At 40.7% G+C, this 16,983-nt stretch overlaps 1 protein-coding gene across 1 annotated transcript; it reads left to right on the forward strand.

Annotated features, from left to right (window-relative positions):
- The first annotated feature begins 14,981 nt into the window (after window positions 1-14,981).
- On the forward strand, window positions 14,982-16,445 carry foxl2l (forkhead box L2-like). The gene has a single exon (XM_031726447.2). The coding sequence runs from the start codon at window positions 15,083-15,085 to the stop codon at window positions 15,887-15,889; it is 807 nt and encodes a 268-aa protein (XP_031582307.1). The 5' UTR covers window positions 14,982-15,082; the 3' UTR covers window positions 15,890-16,445.
- Window positions 16,446-16,983: the final 538 nt, after the last annotated feature.

Consider the following 16,983-nt stretch of genomic DNA (forward strand, 5'->3'; position numbering starts at 1 on the left):
AACACATCCGCTCTGAAGCACTGCCCGCAGACTGTGCTGAAGAGCCCCACGGTCCAAGCATCAAACGCTCCCCACCTTTAACTCTTTCTCCCTGTCCCCGTTACCACATCTGTCTCTTTCCTTTTGTCTTTCTTTCCCCATCTCTAGCTTTTGCTTCCTTTCCTCCATCGCCTTGCCCATGAGATATTCATGGAGGGGATTACAGCAGTTTTAATGACCACCTGTTCTCGCTCCAGCACTGTGTTGTGGCATGCCAGGCCAAGCAGCAAGCCTCCCTCAGCGTCATGGTGCTAACTGGTGACCTCTGTCTCCACTAACACAAGCCTGACAGTGAAAGCCAACCAGACGGCTAACAACTCTCAGCATTTCTTATCTCAAAAATACCTCAAACAAGTGTGCAGGAAATGCAAAACTCAAAGGTGCAAAATATCAAATAAGGTGTCTTTAGCTGGCCTTAATCAGTCATCACTGTACGAGACACCAACTTATTGCAGTGCAACCAAGCAAAAGTTAGATTCTCCTGCATACTCATCTAAGCTCTTTTCCTTTCTTGCTCTCCCTCTCCTGCACACACACTCTTTCTCTCTCTCTCTCACACACACACACACACACACACACACACACACACACACACACACACACACACAGGGATCAGGTTGAGTGGAGCTGTATAGAGAGTGAGGGCTATGTGGTTAAGTAGGTGGTTAAAGCTGCCATTAGCATCAGAATGACCGCATATTCTGCCATGAGTCAACATTAGTTCGTGTCAGAATTGAGGGGTTGAGGACAGGCCAGCGACTCTCACTGACAAGTGTACTTTGTTCATAGTTTGATTCATGGGGCTTAGATGATTTGTAAATGTGTGAAAGTGTAAATGAGGATGTTACTGTTGCTCAGGTTTTTGGGTTGGTTGTGGGGGGTGTGGTATATTAGTGACGGGGACATGAAAGCCAATTTCCACTTCAGGCGATTATGACCTGATAATATTTGTTCATATCTGACCTCTTGAACACACTTTTAATTTTCTAAACATTTTACAGGTTAAGCATTCAACATGAAGGCCTGTTGAGTAGCTTCAGCCAAGTAAAACACACTCTACTGGAAAATGCTAAAGGCAAGCAAGGCATCCATGCTTCTCCAGCTCTTTACTGCTTGAAAGCCGACCAGGAGCAACCCTCGAAATCCTTTTCTGGACTGAACGATTTCTGTAATATCTCAGGCCTGCTTATAGAACAAAATGACTGAGTGCGCTTTACTCTTGGAAGAATCCAGAAACTATTCTAATGGTCATCAAACCAAGTCTTTATTGCTGCATACTGTCAAAACCTGTCCTTAAGGGTACAGGGGAGGTCGTCAAATGTTGTCTTTATGGGGGAAAGATCTAGAATAGACTGCACCGCCATCCAATACGCATACCACATACCAGCTCTTTTTGGATGAAATAGTTTTGTCTTTAATTTTGCTTACAAAGAATTGCCCCAAAAGGCTTTAAAAAAGGACAGCACGATGGTGTGGTGAATAGTCCTGGGTTTGAGTCCACCAGCTGGCCCCCTACCCTGCACACTCTGGGTACTCCGGCTGCCCAGCCATAATCAAAAGACATGTTAGACTAATTGGCAATGCTAAATCTGCCATAGGTATGAATGTGAAGGGTTGCCTGGCTTTTTCTATGCTGGGTGTATCCTGCCTCTCACTCTATGACAGCTGGGATGGGCTCCAGCTCCATGCAGCCCCGAACTGGACGAGCCAAAGAAAATGAATGGATGAAGTTCGGATTTCAAACGTTGCCCTCGATAGCACACAAATCGGTGGCTCTAGAAACATTTAGAACTTCTTGACCATTTCTTGTAGCTCTTTGGGTCCAAATGATCTTGGTGTTGTTTTAAATAACTCTTCCCTCTGATGGGCATTTCCACATTTGATATGTCATAGAATAGAAGAACAGATGTAAATCAAACAGGTTATGAATTTATCCTACTTATTTTCAGATTTTTGTGCATATACGTGAATACAACAGCGCAGCCGTTATTATTATAAGTACACCCTGTGGTCTCCCTTCTGTGCTTTATCCTAAAGTAAGAGCTCTAAGAAAGACCTTCTGTATTGGAGATGTGACAGAAATCTGACAGATTCAAAATCGGTTTAAGCAAAAGCATGGCCTGATATCACTAAAAGTAAGTAAGTTATCTTATTTTATCTTAAATAAAACAATAAGTTTTCTTTTTTGATTGTTTTTTTTTGTTTTGGAATAATCTGGATGAACTGACCTTATGAGTCTGCCAGTTAGCAACTTGTCTGTGTTCATCAAAAAGTTTGACTCTGCAGGTTAAACTTCACTATAGAGCGTGTAGTCGCGTTAGACTGCTGCCCACTCCAGCAGAGACCCAGCTGTGGAGCGCATTGGAGAGCAGGCCGCTTGGTCTGGCCTCCATATGCTAGGGTCTGGGGTCCAGGCTGTCAGCGTAGCTCCAGCACATGGAGGGCTGTTGGGGGTGTTGTGAGGTTGTGTGTGTGGTGGTTGGGGGGGCTGCCGTTCCACCAGCATTGTACCATGAGGACAAGAGCTGAGCACTACCCAGCAGGAGAGTTGGGGGGGTTTCTAAAGAGAGATCAACTGGAGCTCCTTTTCTCACACCCAGCTCACTTTGCCCTGCTCCGTGTCTCCTCCCTCCCGCTCCTCGGCAGATTGATACACTGGCTGAAATGTAATTTTCTTGTGTGTCTCATATGAAACTGCGTTCCTCTGTTTGCTTCGCCTTCCCACCCACTCATCTGACTAACCGATTCTCGCAGTGGAATTGAGCTGCTTTGTTTCTCAGTCATCTTGTCTACATCTACATCAAAGTCAGTCGTGAGAAGATGGTTAAAAAAATAAAAGAAAGAAAAGGAGTAGGGGGCCAGGGACGAGACAAATCTCTTTGGCTTTCCCTCCACACAATGGTTCTCATTTGAATTTCCCCATATATTGCTGATCACCAGTCTGAATGGTGCCCCTGATGAAGTGTTGTTTTTGTGGTTCCTCACATGAATTCCAAAAACCCCAGGGATACATTTTCCTCTTTTTGTCTTTGCCTTCAAAGTTATTTGGAACGGGACGTGTTGGAATGAAGAAACTGAGAGGTCAACAGGTCCAAATGCTCGATGCTGCTTACCAAACTTCTTACCGTGTCAAAGAGCATTTAAACTGACTGCAAACTAAACTAAACAAATTTCAAGCAATCAGACTTTGACATTTTGTTTTAATGAACTTTCTGAAGAGTTACACCTACAGTCAATCCATGCATAAAGCTCCATCCCATCTACATCTTTATTTTTGATGACTGAAGTTAGTATTTTCATAAACCCGAAAATGCATCAGCTTATGCTGCAGTCACTTGTTTGAAGCCTGTGAAGATATATTCCAGCATTATTTCTCTATTTATCTTAGTCTGCTGTTTAATGTAATATTTTGTGATTTTATTTTAAGAGGCTGTGTAGGTAAGCATAAGATATTATATGGCATTAGTAGTTTTTGGCTCAGTTTAACATATATAAACCACTTCACAGTGTAAAAGCATCCGCACATTCATTATCCTTAAGTACTGGGAGGTGTCACGTTCCAGTTTCACGTTGCAGGCTTGAAAGCGTCACTCTGCTGCCCCCTGCTGTCAGAGTTTAGAAGAACAGTGGAGGCGGATATTTTTTTATGTCATGTATCAGTATCTACATTACAGGCTTTGCCGTAACTTATATACGTGTACATCTACAATCTTCTGGATTAATGGCACGTTTACCTATTTATTGTTAGGATTTGCATTTTTTTTCTTTGCAACTTATTTATTTGGTTATTTACCATAACTCCAAAAATGCTGTGATTTTAGCTAAAATATAAAAAGAAACAGAATGCAATTATTTCCATATCTCATAAACCCATCTTTTCTTCAGAAAGAACATAAAAAGCGTATTAAGTGTTTAAAGTGAGAAAATGTAACATTTTTAGAAGACTGCTGGGGCAGTGCCATGTTTACCACTATGTAACATCCTCTTTTAACAACAGCCCATAAACATCTGGGAACTGTGGACCAGCTGCTGGACTTCTGGGAGAGGAATGTTGTCCCAGTTTTGTCTCATATAGAATCCTAGCTGTTCAACAGTCCTGGGTTTTCTTTTTTGCATCTTTTGTTTCATGATTTATAATTTGATTCTCATGAATGCAAGCAGGCCAGTTCAGCACCTGGACTCTTCCATGAAGCCATGTTGTTGTGATAGAAGCAGTATGTGTTTTAACATTATCTTGCTGAAATAAGCAAGACACTGTCCAAAATAAACATCTGGATGTTCCTCCCCACATTAGTCTGACATATGGAGCATCAGTGTTTTCCAAAAAGATTTCCAAGTTTCAATTGGTTTGAACACAGAACAGTTTTTCGCTTTGCCTGAATCTATTTTAAATTAGGATAGAATAGAATAGAATAGAATAGAATAGAATGCCTTTATTGTCACTATACGGTTGTACAGTGAGATATAGAGCAGTGCAAACATGCTGGGGGGGGGGGGGGCACAGTTCTGCAGCACTATATACATATGGACAGTATTAACAGAGGGAAAAATATAGAATTTGGTATTGCACAGTGGTGGTTCATACAGGAAATGGGGAAAAAAAATTGCGGTGGTGGGGGGGGGGGGGCTGTTATCGGTGCATGTGTGAGTTCAGGGTGGTTATGGCTTTGGGGAAGAAACTGTTTTTGAGTCTGTGGTTTTTGTGCTGATGCACCTGTAGCGCTTCCCTGAGGGAAGCAGGCTGAACATGTTGAAGCCAGGGTGGGAGCTGTCCTTGATGATGTTTGCTGCTCTGCTGAGGCAGCGGGAGGAATAACGTCCATCAGGGAGGGGAGAGGGCAGCCGATGATCTTTTGTGCTGTCTTGACTGCACTCTGAAGCCTTGCTCTATCCGCCTTGGTGCAGCTGCCGTACCATACCGTGATGCAGTAGGTTAGCAGGCTCTCAATGGACGAGCGGTAGAAGGTCAGCAGGTTGGAGTTCAGCTTGTACTTCCTGAGGACTCTCAGGAAGTGCAGTCGCTGTTGGGCCTTCTTGACGACCGCTGAGATGTTGTCTGTCCAGGAGATGTCAGCAGAGATGAGGACACCAAGGAACCGGAAGGTATGGACCCTCTCCACACACTCCCCGTTGATGTAAAGGGGGGATAAGTCAGTGCTGTGTCTAGTGAAGTCGACAATGAGCTCTTTGGTTTTCTTAGTGTTCAGTGCCAGGTTGTTTTCTGAACACCAGGCTGCCAGCTTCAGGACTTCTTCTCTGTAGTCTGCCTCGTCTCCCTTTGAGATGAGTCCGACTACCGTGGTGTCATCAGCAAACTTGATGATGAGATTGTTGTTGTGGGTTGAACTGCACTCGTGGGTGTAGAGAGAATACAGGAAGGGGCTCAGCACACAGCCCTGTGGGGAGCCGGTGCTCAGTGTGTGAGTGGAGGAGAGATGAGGGCCGAGTCTTACAGTCTGGGGCCGGTTTGTGAGAAAGTCTTTTATCGAGGCACACGTGAGAGGAGGGAGGCCAAGAGTTACCAGTTTGGTGATGAGGATGTCCGGGATGATTGTATTAAAGGCTGAGCTGTAGTCCACGAAGAGCATTCAGACGTAGCTCTGCCGCTGCTCTAGGTGACTCAGCACAGCGTGGAGGGCTGTGGCAATGGCGTCTTCTGTGGATCTGTTTGCGCGGTATGCAAACTGGTGGGGGTCGAATTCTGGGGGGAGGTAATCCTTGATGTGCTGAAGGACTAGTCTCTCAAAGCATTTCATGATTACCGGCATGAGGGCCACAGGGCGGTAATCATTCAGGCTGGTGGCCCAGAAGCTGCATTTCTTGATCATGTCCACATACGGCTTATTCTTTGAACACAGCTTGGTCTGCATTTGTGGATGTCACAGTGAACTGTGTTCACAGAATTATTTCTGGAAGTCTTCCTGAGCCTGTGCAGTGATTTCTATGACAGAATCATGACTGTTTATAATACAGAGTTGCCTGAAGGCCTGAAGATCACAGGCATACAATATTGATTTCTGGACGTAACCCTTTGCACACAGAAATTTCTCCAGATTTTCTGAATCTTTTGATGACACTGTGCACAGCAGATATTGACATATTCAAGGTCTTAATAATTTTCCATTATTTGAACATTATTCTGAAATTGTTTCACTATTTGTAGAGACAGCTTTTTGCAAAATGATGCTCTGCCCATCTTTACTTCTGGGAAACTCAGAAGGTCTTTTTATATCCAGTCATGTTACTGACCTGTTGCCAGTTAACCTAATTATTTGCAAATTTTTCCCCCAGTTATTTCTTTTTTAAAACAACTTACTTTTCCACAGTCCCGACTTTCTTGGAATTGGGGTTTTAATTTAATACTGTTCTATTTTTATAATTTCCATCCTGTGGATCAGTAAACACTTTCAAAAGATGGAAATAAATTTTTTGGGTGTAAACTTTATTGTTTATTATATCATGGTTATTATTATAACATGTTCCAAGGAGGCATGATAGTACTCTTCTGTAAACTGACCCAAACTCTGAGTATGGTGACTTTTGGGTGATGGTGATAGAAAATTGTCCCACTCATTTATGTTAGGGCAAGCACTTTTATCCCACCTCTGCTGTAATTTGGTATAATTTGTCTTCTCCTTTTCAGCCGTTCAGTGAAAAAGCTGCACTTATCAGTGAAAGTAGCTGTAATGGTTATGGCTAAGACAAGGATTTTTAGAGTCCGTATCTTTTTAGGTGTCATGTGTGCACCGTACGTACGTAATCCAGACAGGGACTACATTTGTATTTTAGCTACAAGGTACAACTCTGAACTTTCGAAGCTATCTGCTCATGTGCTAACCCTCAGAGGGATAGGGTTAGCACATATCTGTGTCCCAAAATTCAGCTAGTCAATGAACATTTTTGTGATTGACTGTGTTTCTGCACAAACCAAGAGTTTGATCTAGATATTATAAGTTGAGGCTTTTACACTACAATGTGTGCTTATTTTTATAAACAGAGAGTACAATTAAACAGTCGATTCCTGATTAAGTTTAGTGCTTCAAAAAGACCTTAAAAAGATCCAGCTCACTTGAAACAGAGGTATCAGTCTCACTTTCCACTTTCCACTGAAGGACAGTGTGGAAGGGATGATACCAAACTGTCCTGGATGAGGTATGAGTACAGGCTTACGTGCAGTCTGGTGTTTGTTATATATATCTGTATTCACAGCCAATACGCATAAAAGAGAGTGTGTGACATTTTACTTCACATTTAACTGAAACCAGTTTAACATATAAGGCCAAACTGGAACAAATGTCCACCTTTTTCTTTCTTTGTCTTATTTGAAATTCAATAGATAATGCTAAAAGATTTTAAAATAAATTAAAAGCTTTTTTTCAGAAGGAAAGGTAGGTTCTGGGGTAAGTAATTTTACATATTATTTTGATCACGTTGTTTCCTCTTTAGTTCACCCAACTTAAATGCGGGTTTAAGCAGACCTTACATTTCCATTCTGCAATTTTAAAGACAAATGAGAAGTCAGCTGTTTGGTAGTCAACTGGTTACATGGTATGCCACATAAATGCATCCTTCATGAGTTAAGTCTTGCCTGACACTTCAGTAATAGTTTACTCCCTTGTTTTTAGTTCTCTTTTATACCGAACAAGCAATCAAAGCAAAAAGGCAAAAAGCAAAATAACCCAAAATGTGAAAAAAATCTGCCTCAGCTTGCTTACAGTAATCTGTCCACACGATGGCGAAGGAGAGTAAAAAAAGGATAATGAATGCCTGTTGGTGTGTGCCAGGACCAGGTTTTTAAAGCTTTTTAAAGGTTTTTAAAGGAGAAAACGTGGATCATGTGCACATCCAACCGAACTGAGACATGGAGATTTACTCTTCTTTCTTTTTCAAATATGTGTTTAAAATTTATGTAAAAAAAAAGAAAAGAAAAGGTGAATGGTCATTTGTATTACATTACCTGTACGTGCTGCAGTCCTGTCTTTAGGAATGTGTGTTAATTGTTTAGGAATGTACTATCTTAAGTTGATCTCCTGTTTGTACAGCAGGTAGAGATATAAATTTTTTGTTATTGTTGACTGTGTATACATATGCTGCTTTTTTTTCGTGGATGTTTGCATCTTGGGAGACTTACGGTAGCATATTGCATGTTTATAACTAACATTTCAGAGCATTTTCATTTTTCTTCATATACTCAAATTATTTTTGCAGTGAAATTGAGCAAAAATAAGGAAGAAGAAGAAGAAGAGAACAAATTTTAATTGCAAAAAAGGACAACTAAGGTAATGCACAAGAGCACTAAGAAGACTAAAGCACAGGGAAAAATGACAAAGTATTTTCATGTGGGAACATGCTTAGTGTTCATTCAACCATGGCTAGAATTTGGCAGTGTCCTTATCACATAAGTGAGATCTTACTTCAATCACTCATCTCATGCCAACGAAGAAGGGCTCCGAGTTAGGCAGAAATCATTTGTCAGTGAGATGTCATAATCTTCGCTTTTATTTTGTAGCCTTATGTACTCGTAGCTCTTCTGTGGAAAGTTAAAAAAAAAAGGAAAAAAAAGGCGAGTGTACTATAGCAAAAACAGCTTCAAACCAAGAGTGCACATGTGGCAGCAGGCTAATCTGGAAAAGAAGAAAGAAAACAAGTCAAACAGGACAGTTGTCAGTTTGATTTAGTCCAGTACTTTTTAGGTCCGATACTAACAAGTTCCTGTAGATGGCTGATGCGATCTCAGTTTGAAATTCAGTGGTTTGAAAAGTCAAGTGCAAGCTGAACACTAACTATACGACTGTAAGACTATTTAATGCTACACTGAGGCTTTTAGCCTCATCCCAGTGACAAAGGAGTTTCTACTTTCAATCTGTCATTGAGGTATTCATGTTGACTTTGTCTTGGCAGAGTTCTTATTGTAATATCTGACAGGAGGGTTCAATGGGGTTAATTTAGCTGTAGACCTGAAGCCAAGGGATACAAAGAAAATGTAAAAGAAATTTGCCAGTATACTTGCCAGAGTAAATCATGGATTTAACTATATGTATGTGTTTACCAACCAAGAACACTGGCATTCACTTATAACTCAGTAGCGTTGGTTGGAGTTGGGAGTGGTTTGCTGGAGATGTGGGCTGCAGGACCAGACTGGCACAAGGCTGGCTGTCGGGCAGTCATGTAGAACCCCGCAGAGCAATGTACTCTGGGAGGTGGTACAGGTCAGTGGTAGTGTGAACTGAACGGGGAAGTGGTGTAACCCGTCTGAGTGCACGCCACTCCTAGTGTGAGAATGTAGCCAAAAAGCAATGGCAGACGAGCGAAAGACATGATGGTAATTATCACTTGTCATACGACACATACAGCCATTTTCTAAACACAGAGGATTATCAGTGTTTCACGTGGTATTACATTTGTGATTTAGCATTTGATTTAGCACTGCTGAATCTGATTAGTTTTGAAAAAAATGTTGACTTTTTGGTCCGTTTGAGAGCCAACATTGTCTGGTCTGTCACTACCAGAGCAAAGTCAGGCATCTTGTAATCCGCGGATTAGGAAGGTCTGGGAGTGGTGCCTGAAATGACTACTGTAGGTAAATGAGCAGGTTGTGGTCTACCATATGTGCTTGTGTTCAGACAGAAGCCTCAACACATGCAGTTATTTCCTTTCATCACTGGTGCACCTTTGCAGGTGCCCCAATGACAAGTCACTTCCAAACTGCTCTTCCCACTGTACTCAAATATAGACATGCGTAACACTCATTATTTTCTCCACACAGTTTAGTGGTCAGCCCCTTGTGCCGCGTTATGGTTATGAATTAGTCACAAGTCAGTTATTAATGGAAACTAAAGCTATTCTCATTTTTGTAATGAAATCATATACAGCGTGTCAAATCTGAAGAGCATCAGTTTACACATTTAAAATTTTGTCTTTTCTCAGAGGGTGACAGGTAATAATTAGAAAAGAAAAAGCACAAGTGTGAATTAATGAATTAGTTTCAGGGCTCACTGTCACTCTGTCAGCACTGACACCCAGAGCGATCGTTAATGCGAGTCTGTGTTTTTCCTGCAAACCAAAAATATCAGGTGTGAAAAAGGGGTCTGCTGTGCAGGGTTATCTAGACAGTCCATAGCCCAAAGCAATTCTCGTGCATTGATGGTTAAAGTATGTAAAAATGAATGAATAGTGATGGCAGCATGAGAAGTGTAGTGGTGGGAAAACGTGGGTAACTGAACATCACTCATCTCACTTATAAACTTCAGAGTATCGTGTTTCACAAACCTGAGCAGGTTCAGACCTTTTTTAGCCTCTTAGCACGTACAGCGTTGTACCATGTGTCAATCAATCTTTATACCCATGTCAGCATGCAGGAAGAACAGGAGGAAAGATGTTGAGCCACCTGATCTGTTATGAGAGTTTGGTTTTCTGGACTAGTGCAGCTCTGTAGCCACTGTCTATGCATAAAAGGTATTCATGGTATGACTGCAGGGGAGTTCCTGATTGTAGCAAGGTGAAAAGTCTCTGTTTTTCTTTCAAGTGCTTGTCCTGGCTGCTGGTACAGTAGCTTGCCAAAAACCGGTGCAGGCAGAAGCATTCTACAGAGCAATGCTTTGATGCAAAAGTGCTCCGACCACTTTACTGCTTTGACTTTGGCTTTTCTTTATTGTTGCATTGCTGATCTCCAGGAAAGAAATTTCAAGCACAAATGAGAAAGACCAGCTTTTCTCAGATTGTTAAAATATGCATCTTTTTTATATTACAAAACTTTAACTCCTCTCAGTAAGCTTACAGACTAATCAATCAAATTACAGTTTACATCCATATTGGTCTGGACTCATATACAGTTACAGGTCAGAAGTTTTCAGACAGTCATCATGGGCATGAATTTTATAGTGATTTGTAGGTTTTAATAATTTAATTGAACTCTTCTTTTATGAGAGTGGAAAGACTGTACATAATACAACTTTAGTGACTTTAGAAAACAAGAACTGGGTGAAAAGGTTTTGAATTTATTTTGGATTTTCTCTAATCCACACAGGATCAAAAGTATACTAATACTGGGTTAAATGTTCCTTAGTAAATTACACATTGACTATGAAACTTTTGGCACCCATCAACAAGCTTCTCGTATAATGCTCGCTTGATGTTTGACTATTCTTCTTGAAATAATTGGTAGAGTTGATTTAAATTAGCTGGTTTGTTGGCACGGACTCTGCTTTTAGGCAAATTTTAAACAGAAGTGACGCTGAGGCTTTGGGAAGGGCCATACATCCAGCCAAATGTGAAATATAATCCGTCTGTCCTTCTGTTCCTAAAATTATTATGTCACAATTAAATTTGCCTTTGGGATATAGCTAGTCACTTTATCCTATTAGACATTCGTGTAGAATTTGGACATAATTAGCAGCACATAGCTTGAACCAATCCCACAGGGCAAGAGTACTAAGTGCCACCATTGTACACGTTCATATCTGGAGTCAATTTAGAGTTTAACTCACGCTAACTGTGGGAAAAAGCTGGAGTTCCTGGAGAGAACATGGAAACTCCCCACAGAAAAACCCCAGACAGTTAGTAGATTTGAACCCAGGACCTTCTTGCGTTCAGGCAACAGTGCTAACTACTACACCACCATGCTGCACGTAGAATGGAAATGTGTTTCATGGTGGTCACAGTGACCTTCATCTATTACCACTAAATTCAAACCAGTTCATCCTCGATTTCATTTCTCACATATTTAAAGAAATTCTGTTGTGGGTTAGATGAAATGAATAGACCGTAGGAAAACATAATAATAAAAAAATGTAAAAAATTTCTTTTGCACTTCATTAAATCTGCTTAGTTGCTTTCCATCCTAAAGTAATGCTTCCGCACCCGTACGTGAATGGTACATTAATGATAGTATTATTTATTACATATGTTTTTATAGCTGTTACTACTTTGTTGACTGATTTATTGTTTATTAGAAAGTCATCATATTAAAAGTTGCTGAATTGGCTTACAGCAAGACGTTATCTAATACCCCAACAAACTCTTAATATCTATTTGTATCTTTAAGAGAGCTGAATTGTGAAAAAGTGAAAGTACTCTGCACAGGGATCATAAACTATTGTGAAACACCAACACTTGTTGCTTTAAATGAAGAATTACGGTTGGAACGGACTGCAACAATTTCATTTTAAAGTCAACTTAAGCATACTACTTTATATCTGAAGGCTGTTTAACACTTGCAAACATGGTTGCAGTTCTCTGGTGCAGGCTTAAATCATTTTTGCCTTTGTTATTGTTCTGGGTCAGAACTGAGAGTAGTGTTCATGATCTTTGTTTTTGGCAGTTTTCTTGCATTCTTCTTTAGTCTCAGATAGTTTCAGGTACACAGATTGTGTTTAGCCTGGCGCCTGTCTTCGCTCATGTGACATCGGGAAGTAAATCTATCTTTTTCTCTAAGAAAATGCACAGTAGGCAATCTAATTTCCCTTTGTCGTTTTTTACATCTCTGCCCTGGGCACAATAATTATGTTTTCCATAACTCCATTCTGTCGACACCTCAGAATTGCCTTTAGGGGATTTCTTTAATTTTGTCAAAAAATATATGATTGAGCTATTTTCACACAGCCCTAAATTTTTCTACACGTCTCTGAAGATGGCGTATGCAATAATGAAAGTCTGTGTGATGTCAGATTAAACCTATGTTCAAACTGAGCAGCGAGCAGCTAACATTCTGGTTTATTCACTCCTTGTGAGTCATACCTGCTATCTCCTCCGCAATATATCCATCCAGCTACCTTGCCTAAAACACAAGGAGTATTTCCAACACTGAGAATGCATCTGAAAAACATTACTTCCAGGTGTGAGAAAAATGGAGAAAAACTGATAACGGTGTAGAATATTCCAAGCTGATTTTTCCTGAATTGCAAGAAGTTCATGTGTTTGGCTGGTGAGTTAGAAATTAGTGGATAAACATCAAATTCATTATGACCACACAAAACACATGATCATAACTCAAGAACTCACACATATTATTATTATAATTATTATTATTATTATTATTATTATTATTAATGGAAGTGGTAGTAGTAGTGCTAATTGTAATTGTATTACCTTTTTTTTTTTTTTACCTCCAAAAACTATTTCTAGGCATTATTTATGTGAATACGGAAACAGTGGGGAAGATTTTGACCATATTTTACATCTTTAAACATGTAAAAGTTTTTGGGTATGTTATTAGGTAAACAATCAACACTTGCAATTTATTTGGCAAATATTTTGTACATAGATTTGACAGAATTATTTCTGTAAAGTTTGATGTACAGTATGAAGGACTTGAACTACCCATCATTTTTTTATATTTTGCTTCTGGGGATCCAGACTGTTGTAATTTTTTAAGCAATAGTTCTCCAGTGGCAGGCCTAAAAAAAAAAACTATCTACAGCAGATTAACAGTATCTGAAAGTCATGTCCTTAACAGCTTAAAAAAAAAAGCCTAGCAAACACCTGGAGGTCAGGAGAGAGGTACAACAGCAAGTGTCTAAAGGCATCTTTAAAACAGGGTGGAGGCTCTGTCAGTGGTTTTGGGGGTCATGTCAAAACTGATGAAAATATAAATGAAGAAAAGTCAGATTTTGATGCACCGTGCAGTACTATCTGGAAAGCCTCTGATCGACATCGACCTCATATTTCAGCCCGGAAATTATCCCAAAGTCACTGCCACTGCAGTAAAGGCACAAACCACTGCACCTATTTAACATTTTCCAAGTAAAGTATTAATTGATTAATTGACTAATAATCAATTGCACTCATATTCGATCACATACAGGCAAACTATCTAGTGGTGCAAAATGTCGTTCAGTGTAATACATATTTTCATAACTTTTAATAGAAAACTTCAGATGTGTTGTGTTTATATGCACTATGAGAGTTAAAAGCACATTTTAGACAGTATAAATAATCAAAATATATGATATTTTGATTATTTATACTGTCTAAAATGTGCACGTGTACTTAACTTTATTAAACAAATATAATGGTGAAAGCACCATTCATTAAATATTAATAGATTTACAGTAACAACAGAAGCCAACTCAAACACCCTCAAATCCTCTGCAAACACATACTAGTTTTCTTTCCACTGGTTGCTCTCCTATTGAGATCAGTGTTTCCCTATCAGTTCAGGGGAGACAGACTGTCTGGTGAGAGCAGGTGATCATTATCTACTGTCCTCAGCGGACAGACAGGCCTGCTGTTCATGCCTCACTGTATGTGGGTGGTATGCTGAGCTCTGATACCTGTGCTGCTAGTACCTCTGTGCCTGTAGCAACATTAGGAGCTGGAAAACCCCAACCACCACGTGTCTCAGAGCTGAAACAATGTGTAAAACTGTAAAAAGGCAGCTGCCTGTAACAGATTACAGATCAATGCAAATGTGTGCACGTTTGTGCTGCTGCTAAGACTTATTTTAATGGTACATTTTGGCATAAATGTGGGTGCACATGTGTGATATTTCACAGCATGCTTTGACGTCTTCCACACCTTAAAATAAAATGTTAAAACTATATGAAGAGCATTGCTTTTAGCAAATTGTCATATATAAACAGCTTTCTTGGGTTGTTAGTTTAGGGAAGATCAAATCTGCAGTTTAATATTACATATGTTTTCCCACCTGTTGCCTTTCCTAAGGTCTTGGAGATCAGATGTAGATAAGATTTTAGGATTGCTGTGTGTTAGAACATTACTTGTCACTCACATAAACTCAGTACTCCTAAATAAGTCTTTGATCGCCCTGCTTCAAAGGGGGGAATATTTTTGACTGCAGTTAACACACAGTCTCTTGACCCCTGCTTCAACCTAAACAACCTCCACGGTTTCACACACAATGGCATAAACAGTGTGAGAAACCCGGTGAGATCAAAGCTGGCAACAACAGCTGCGCGGTACCTGTGGGAGGAGTGTGTGTATGTATCCGTGTGCACCTGCAGACACAATCATAGAGCTGCCTTGCTTACCGGGCAGATAGCAGTCCCAGCCGGACCCACAAACAAACCGACAGCTTACCTGAGTCATGGATGCAGAGGAGAAGTCCCCCGGCGGCCAAGGTGCGCAGATTCTGGACATCGGCTCAAACTCGCCCCCTTGTGAGCCTAAAGGTGCGCAGGAGCTAGAGAAACCGCCGTATTCATACGTGGCTCTCATCGCCATGGCCATCAAGGACAGCGAGAACAAGAGACAGACTCTGAGCGGGATCTATCAGTATATAGTGTCCAAGTTCCCCTACTACGAGAGGAACAAGAAAGGCTGGCAAAACAGCATAAGGCACAATTTGTCTCTCAACGAGTGCTTCGTCAAGGTGCCCAGGGACAGCGGAGGGGACAGAAAGGGCAACTACTGGATGCTGGACCCCGCATTTAAGGACATGTTTGAGAAGGGAAACTACCGACGGCGGAGGAGGGTGCGGAGACCCTACAGACCCCCGAGTGTGCCTTACCTGGGCGGGAATCCCGTGGAGTACTCTGAGTCGCTCTACCTGCAGCCTTACGTGAGCAGCTCCTGGAGCGTGTGCCAGCCCGGCTCGACCCAGCCGACAGGTTATCCGTCAGCTCCGGTCATCACGGGACACAGCCGCAGCGTGTCCCCGGGCACCTCCATGACCTCCTACTGCACCCCTTCTCCCCACTTTCACCATCCTCACTACGGAGCTTACCACCGCCACCCGCCCGTGCTGGTCCCCCACAACGGGTATCCTTACGGCGGGGTGACCCAACCGATGAGCCCGGATGGAGGCACCGTTTCCGTGGCTTGCAGCTACCAGCAGTTCACCTCCTACGGCAGGCCAGCGGACCCAGCCCTGGCTTATTTAATGGACCAGTAGGACTTTTGAGTTATTCTGTGCTTTGATGGCAAGTTCACATCTGAGTTCACCTCTTTCACCATTTCAGTTCGGCTGTCACTGGTTTGTCAGGTACTGGGTTTAGTTTGGTAGTTTCACATGACTGTTATTAAATAATGCTGTTGACGATTTTGTTTGTATAGATTTTGTACAGTTTTTATAAAGTTTTTTTTTTTTTTTTGTAAAAATTACAGTCGGCAGGTCTACCGGTCTACCGTATACCATGTCATTTTACTTCAAGTCTGAGGTTTGAGGTTTGCATTTTTATTTTTGTAATTTTTTTTACTGCGGGTTATAGGCTTACAAATAAGCAAACATTTGTTCTTTTTTTCTCTTTTTTTATATTGGTATATAATTTTGAATAGGCCTGTACGTTTGCTGTAACGTTATTTATTTGTTTTCTTCGGATTTATCCAAATGTGTGAGCTGCTATAAAAGATGAATGACATTCAAGCACTGACCCGTTTTCTCACTCGATTGTGAATGTTTGTTTGATGTAAAATACATCACGTTTGTTCAAATAAAGTTATTTTTGCATCAGAAACTTCACCCTCTCCTGTTTATTATCATTATTTTTCATTTATTAATGATGATGATGATGATGATGAATAGTATTATTATTATTGTAGAACACTTCATACATTTTAAGCGAGGCTACCTGAAAATGCTTTTAAAATGGTTTTTAAATGGATAGTAGCTGTAATATTTAATAGACCTGTATGCTTTATTTAAACTGTTTCTAAGTATTGAAGGTTTTTACTTGTGTAAAGTGATTGAAACTTTTACAAGCAGAAGTACTTTGATACTGAGGAAATATAGGAAAACCTGATATTTCTAAGACAAGTTCGGAAGCGGTTTTTTATACCACTAATGAAAGACAGATTAATGCTTTAACATTAAAGGAAATTTAAAGTGCGACAGCTGCTCCTGTTCCAATAACAATAACAGTTAATAAAGTTTTATGTCCCGAAGAGGCTTTTTAATCTGGGTTAATACCCTGTCCTGCATTCCAACACTATCATAGTATTTATCCTCTGCACGGCTTTTTACTTACTGTCGAGGAAAAACATGCTTGG

This window comes from Oreochromis aureus, linkage group 20 (assembly GCF_013358895.1).
Source record: "Oreochromis aureus strain Israel breed Guangdong linkage group 20, ZZ_aureus, whole genome shotgun sequence".
Taxonomy (NCBI): Eukaryota; Metazoa; Chordata; class Actinopteri; order Cichliformes; family Cichlidae; genus Oreochromis; species Oreochromis aureus.

Bases quoted from the DNA above. Each gene is read 5' to 3' on its own strand.
- foxl2l (XM_031726447.2), top strand. From the start codon at position 15,083: ATGGATGCAGAGGAGAAGTCCCCCGGCGGCCAAGGTGCGCAGATTCTG.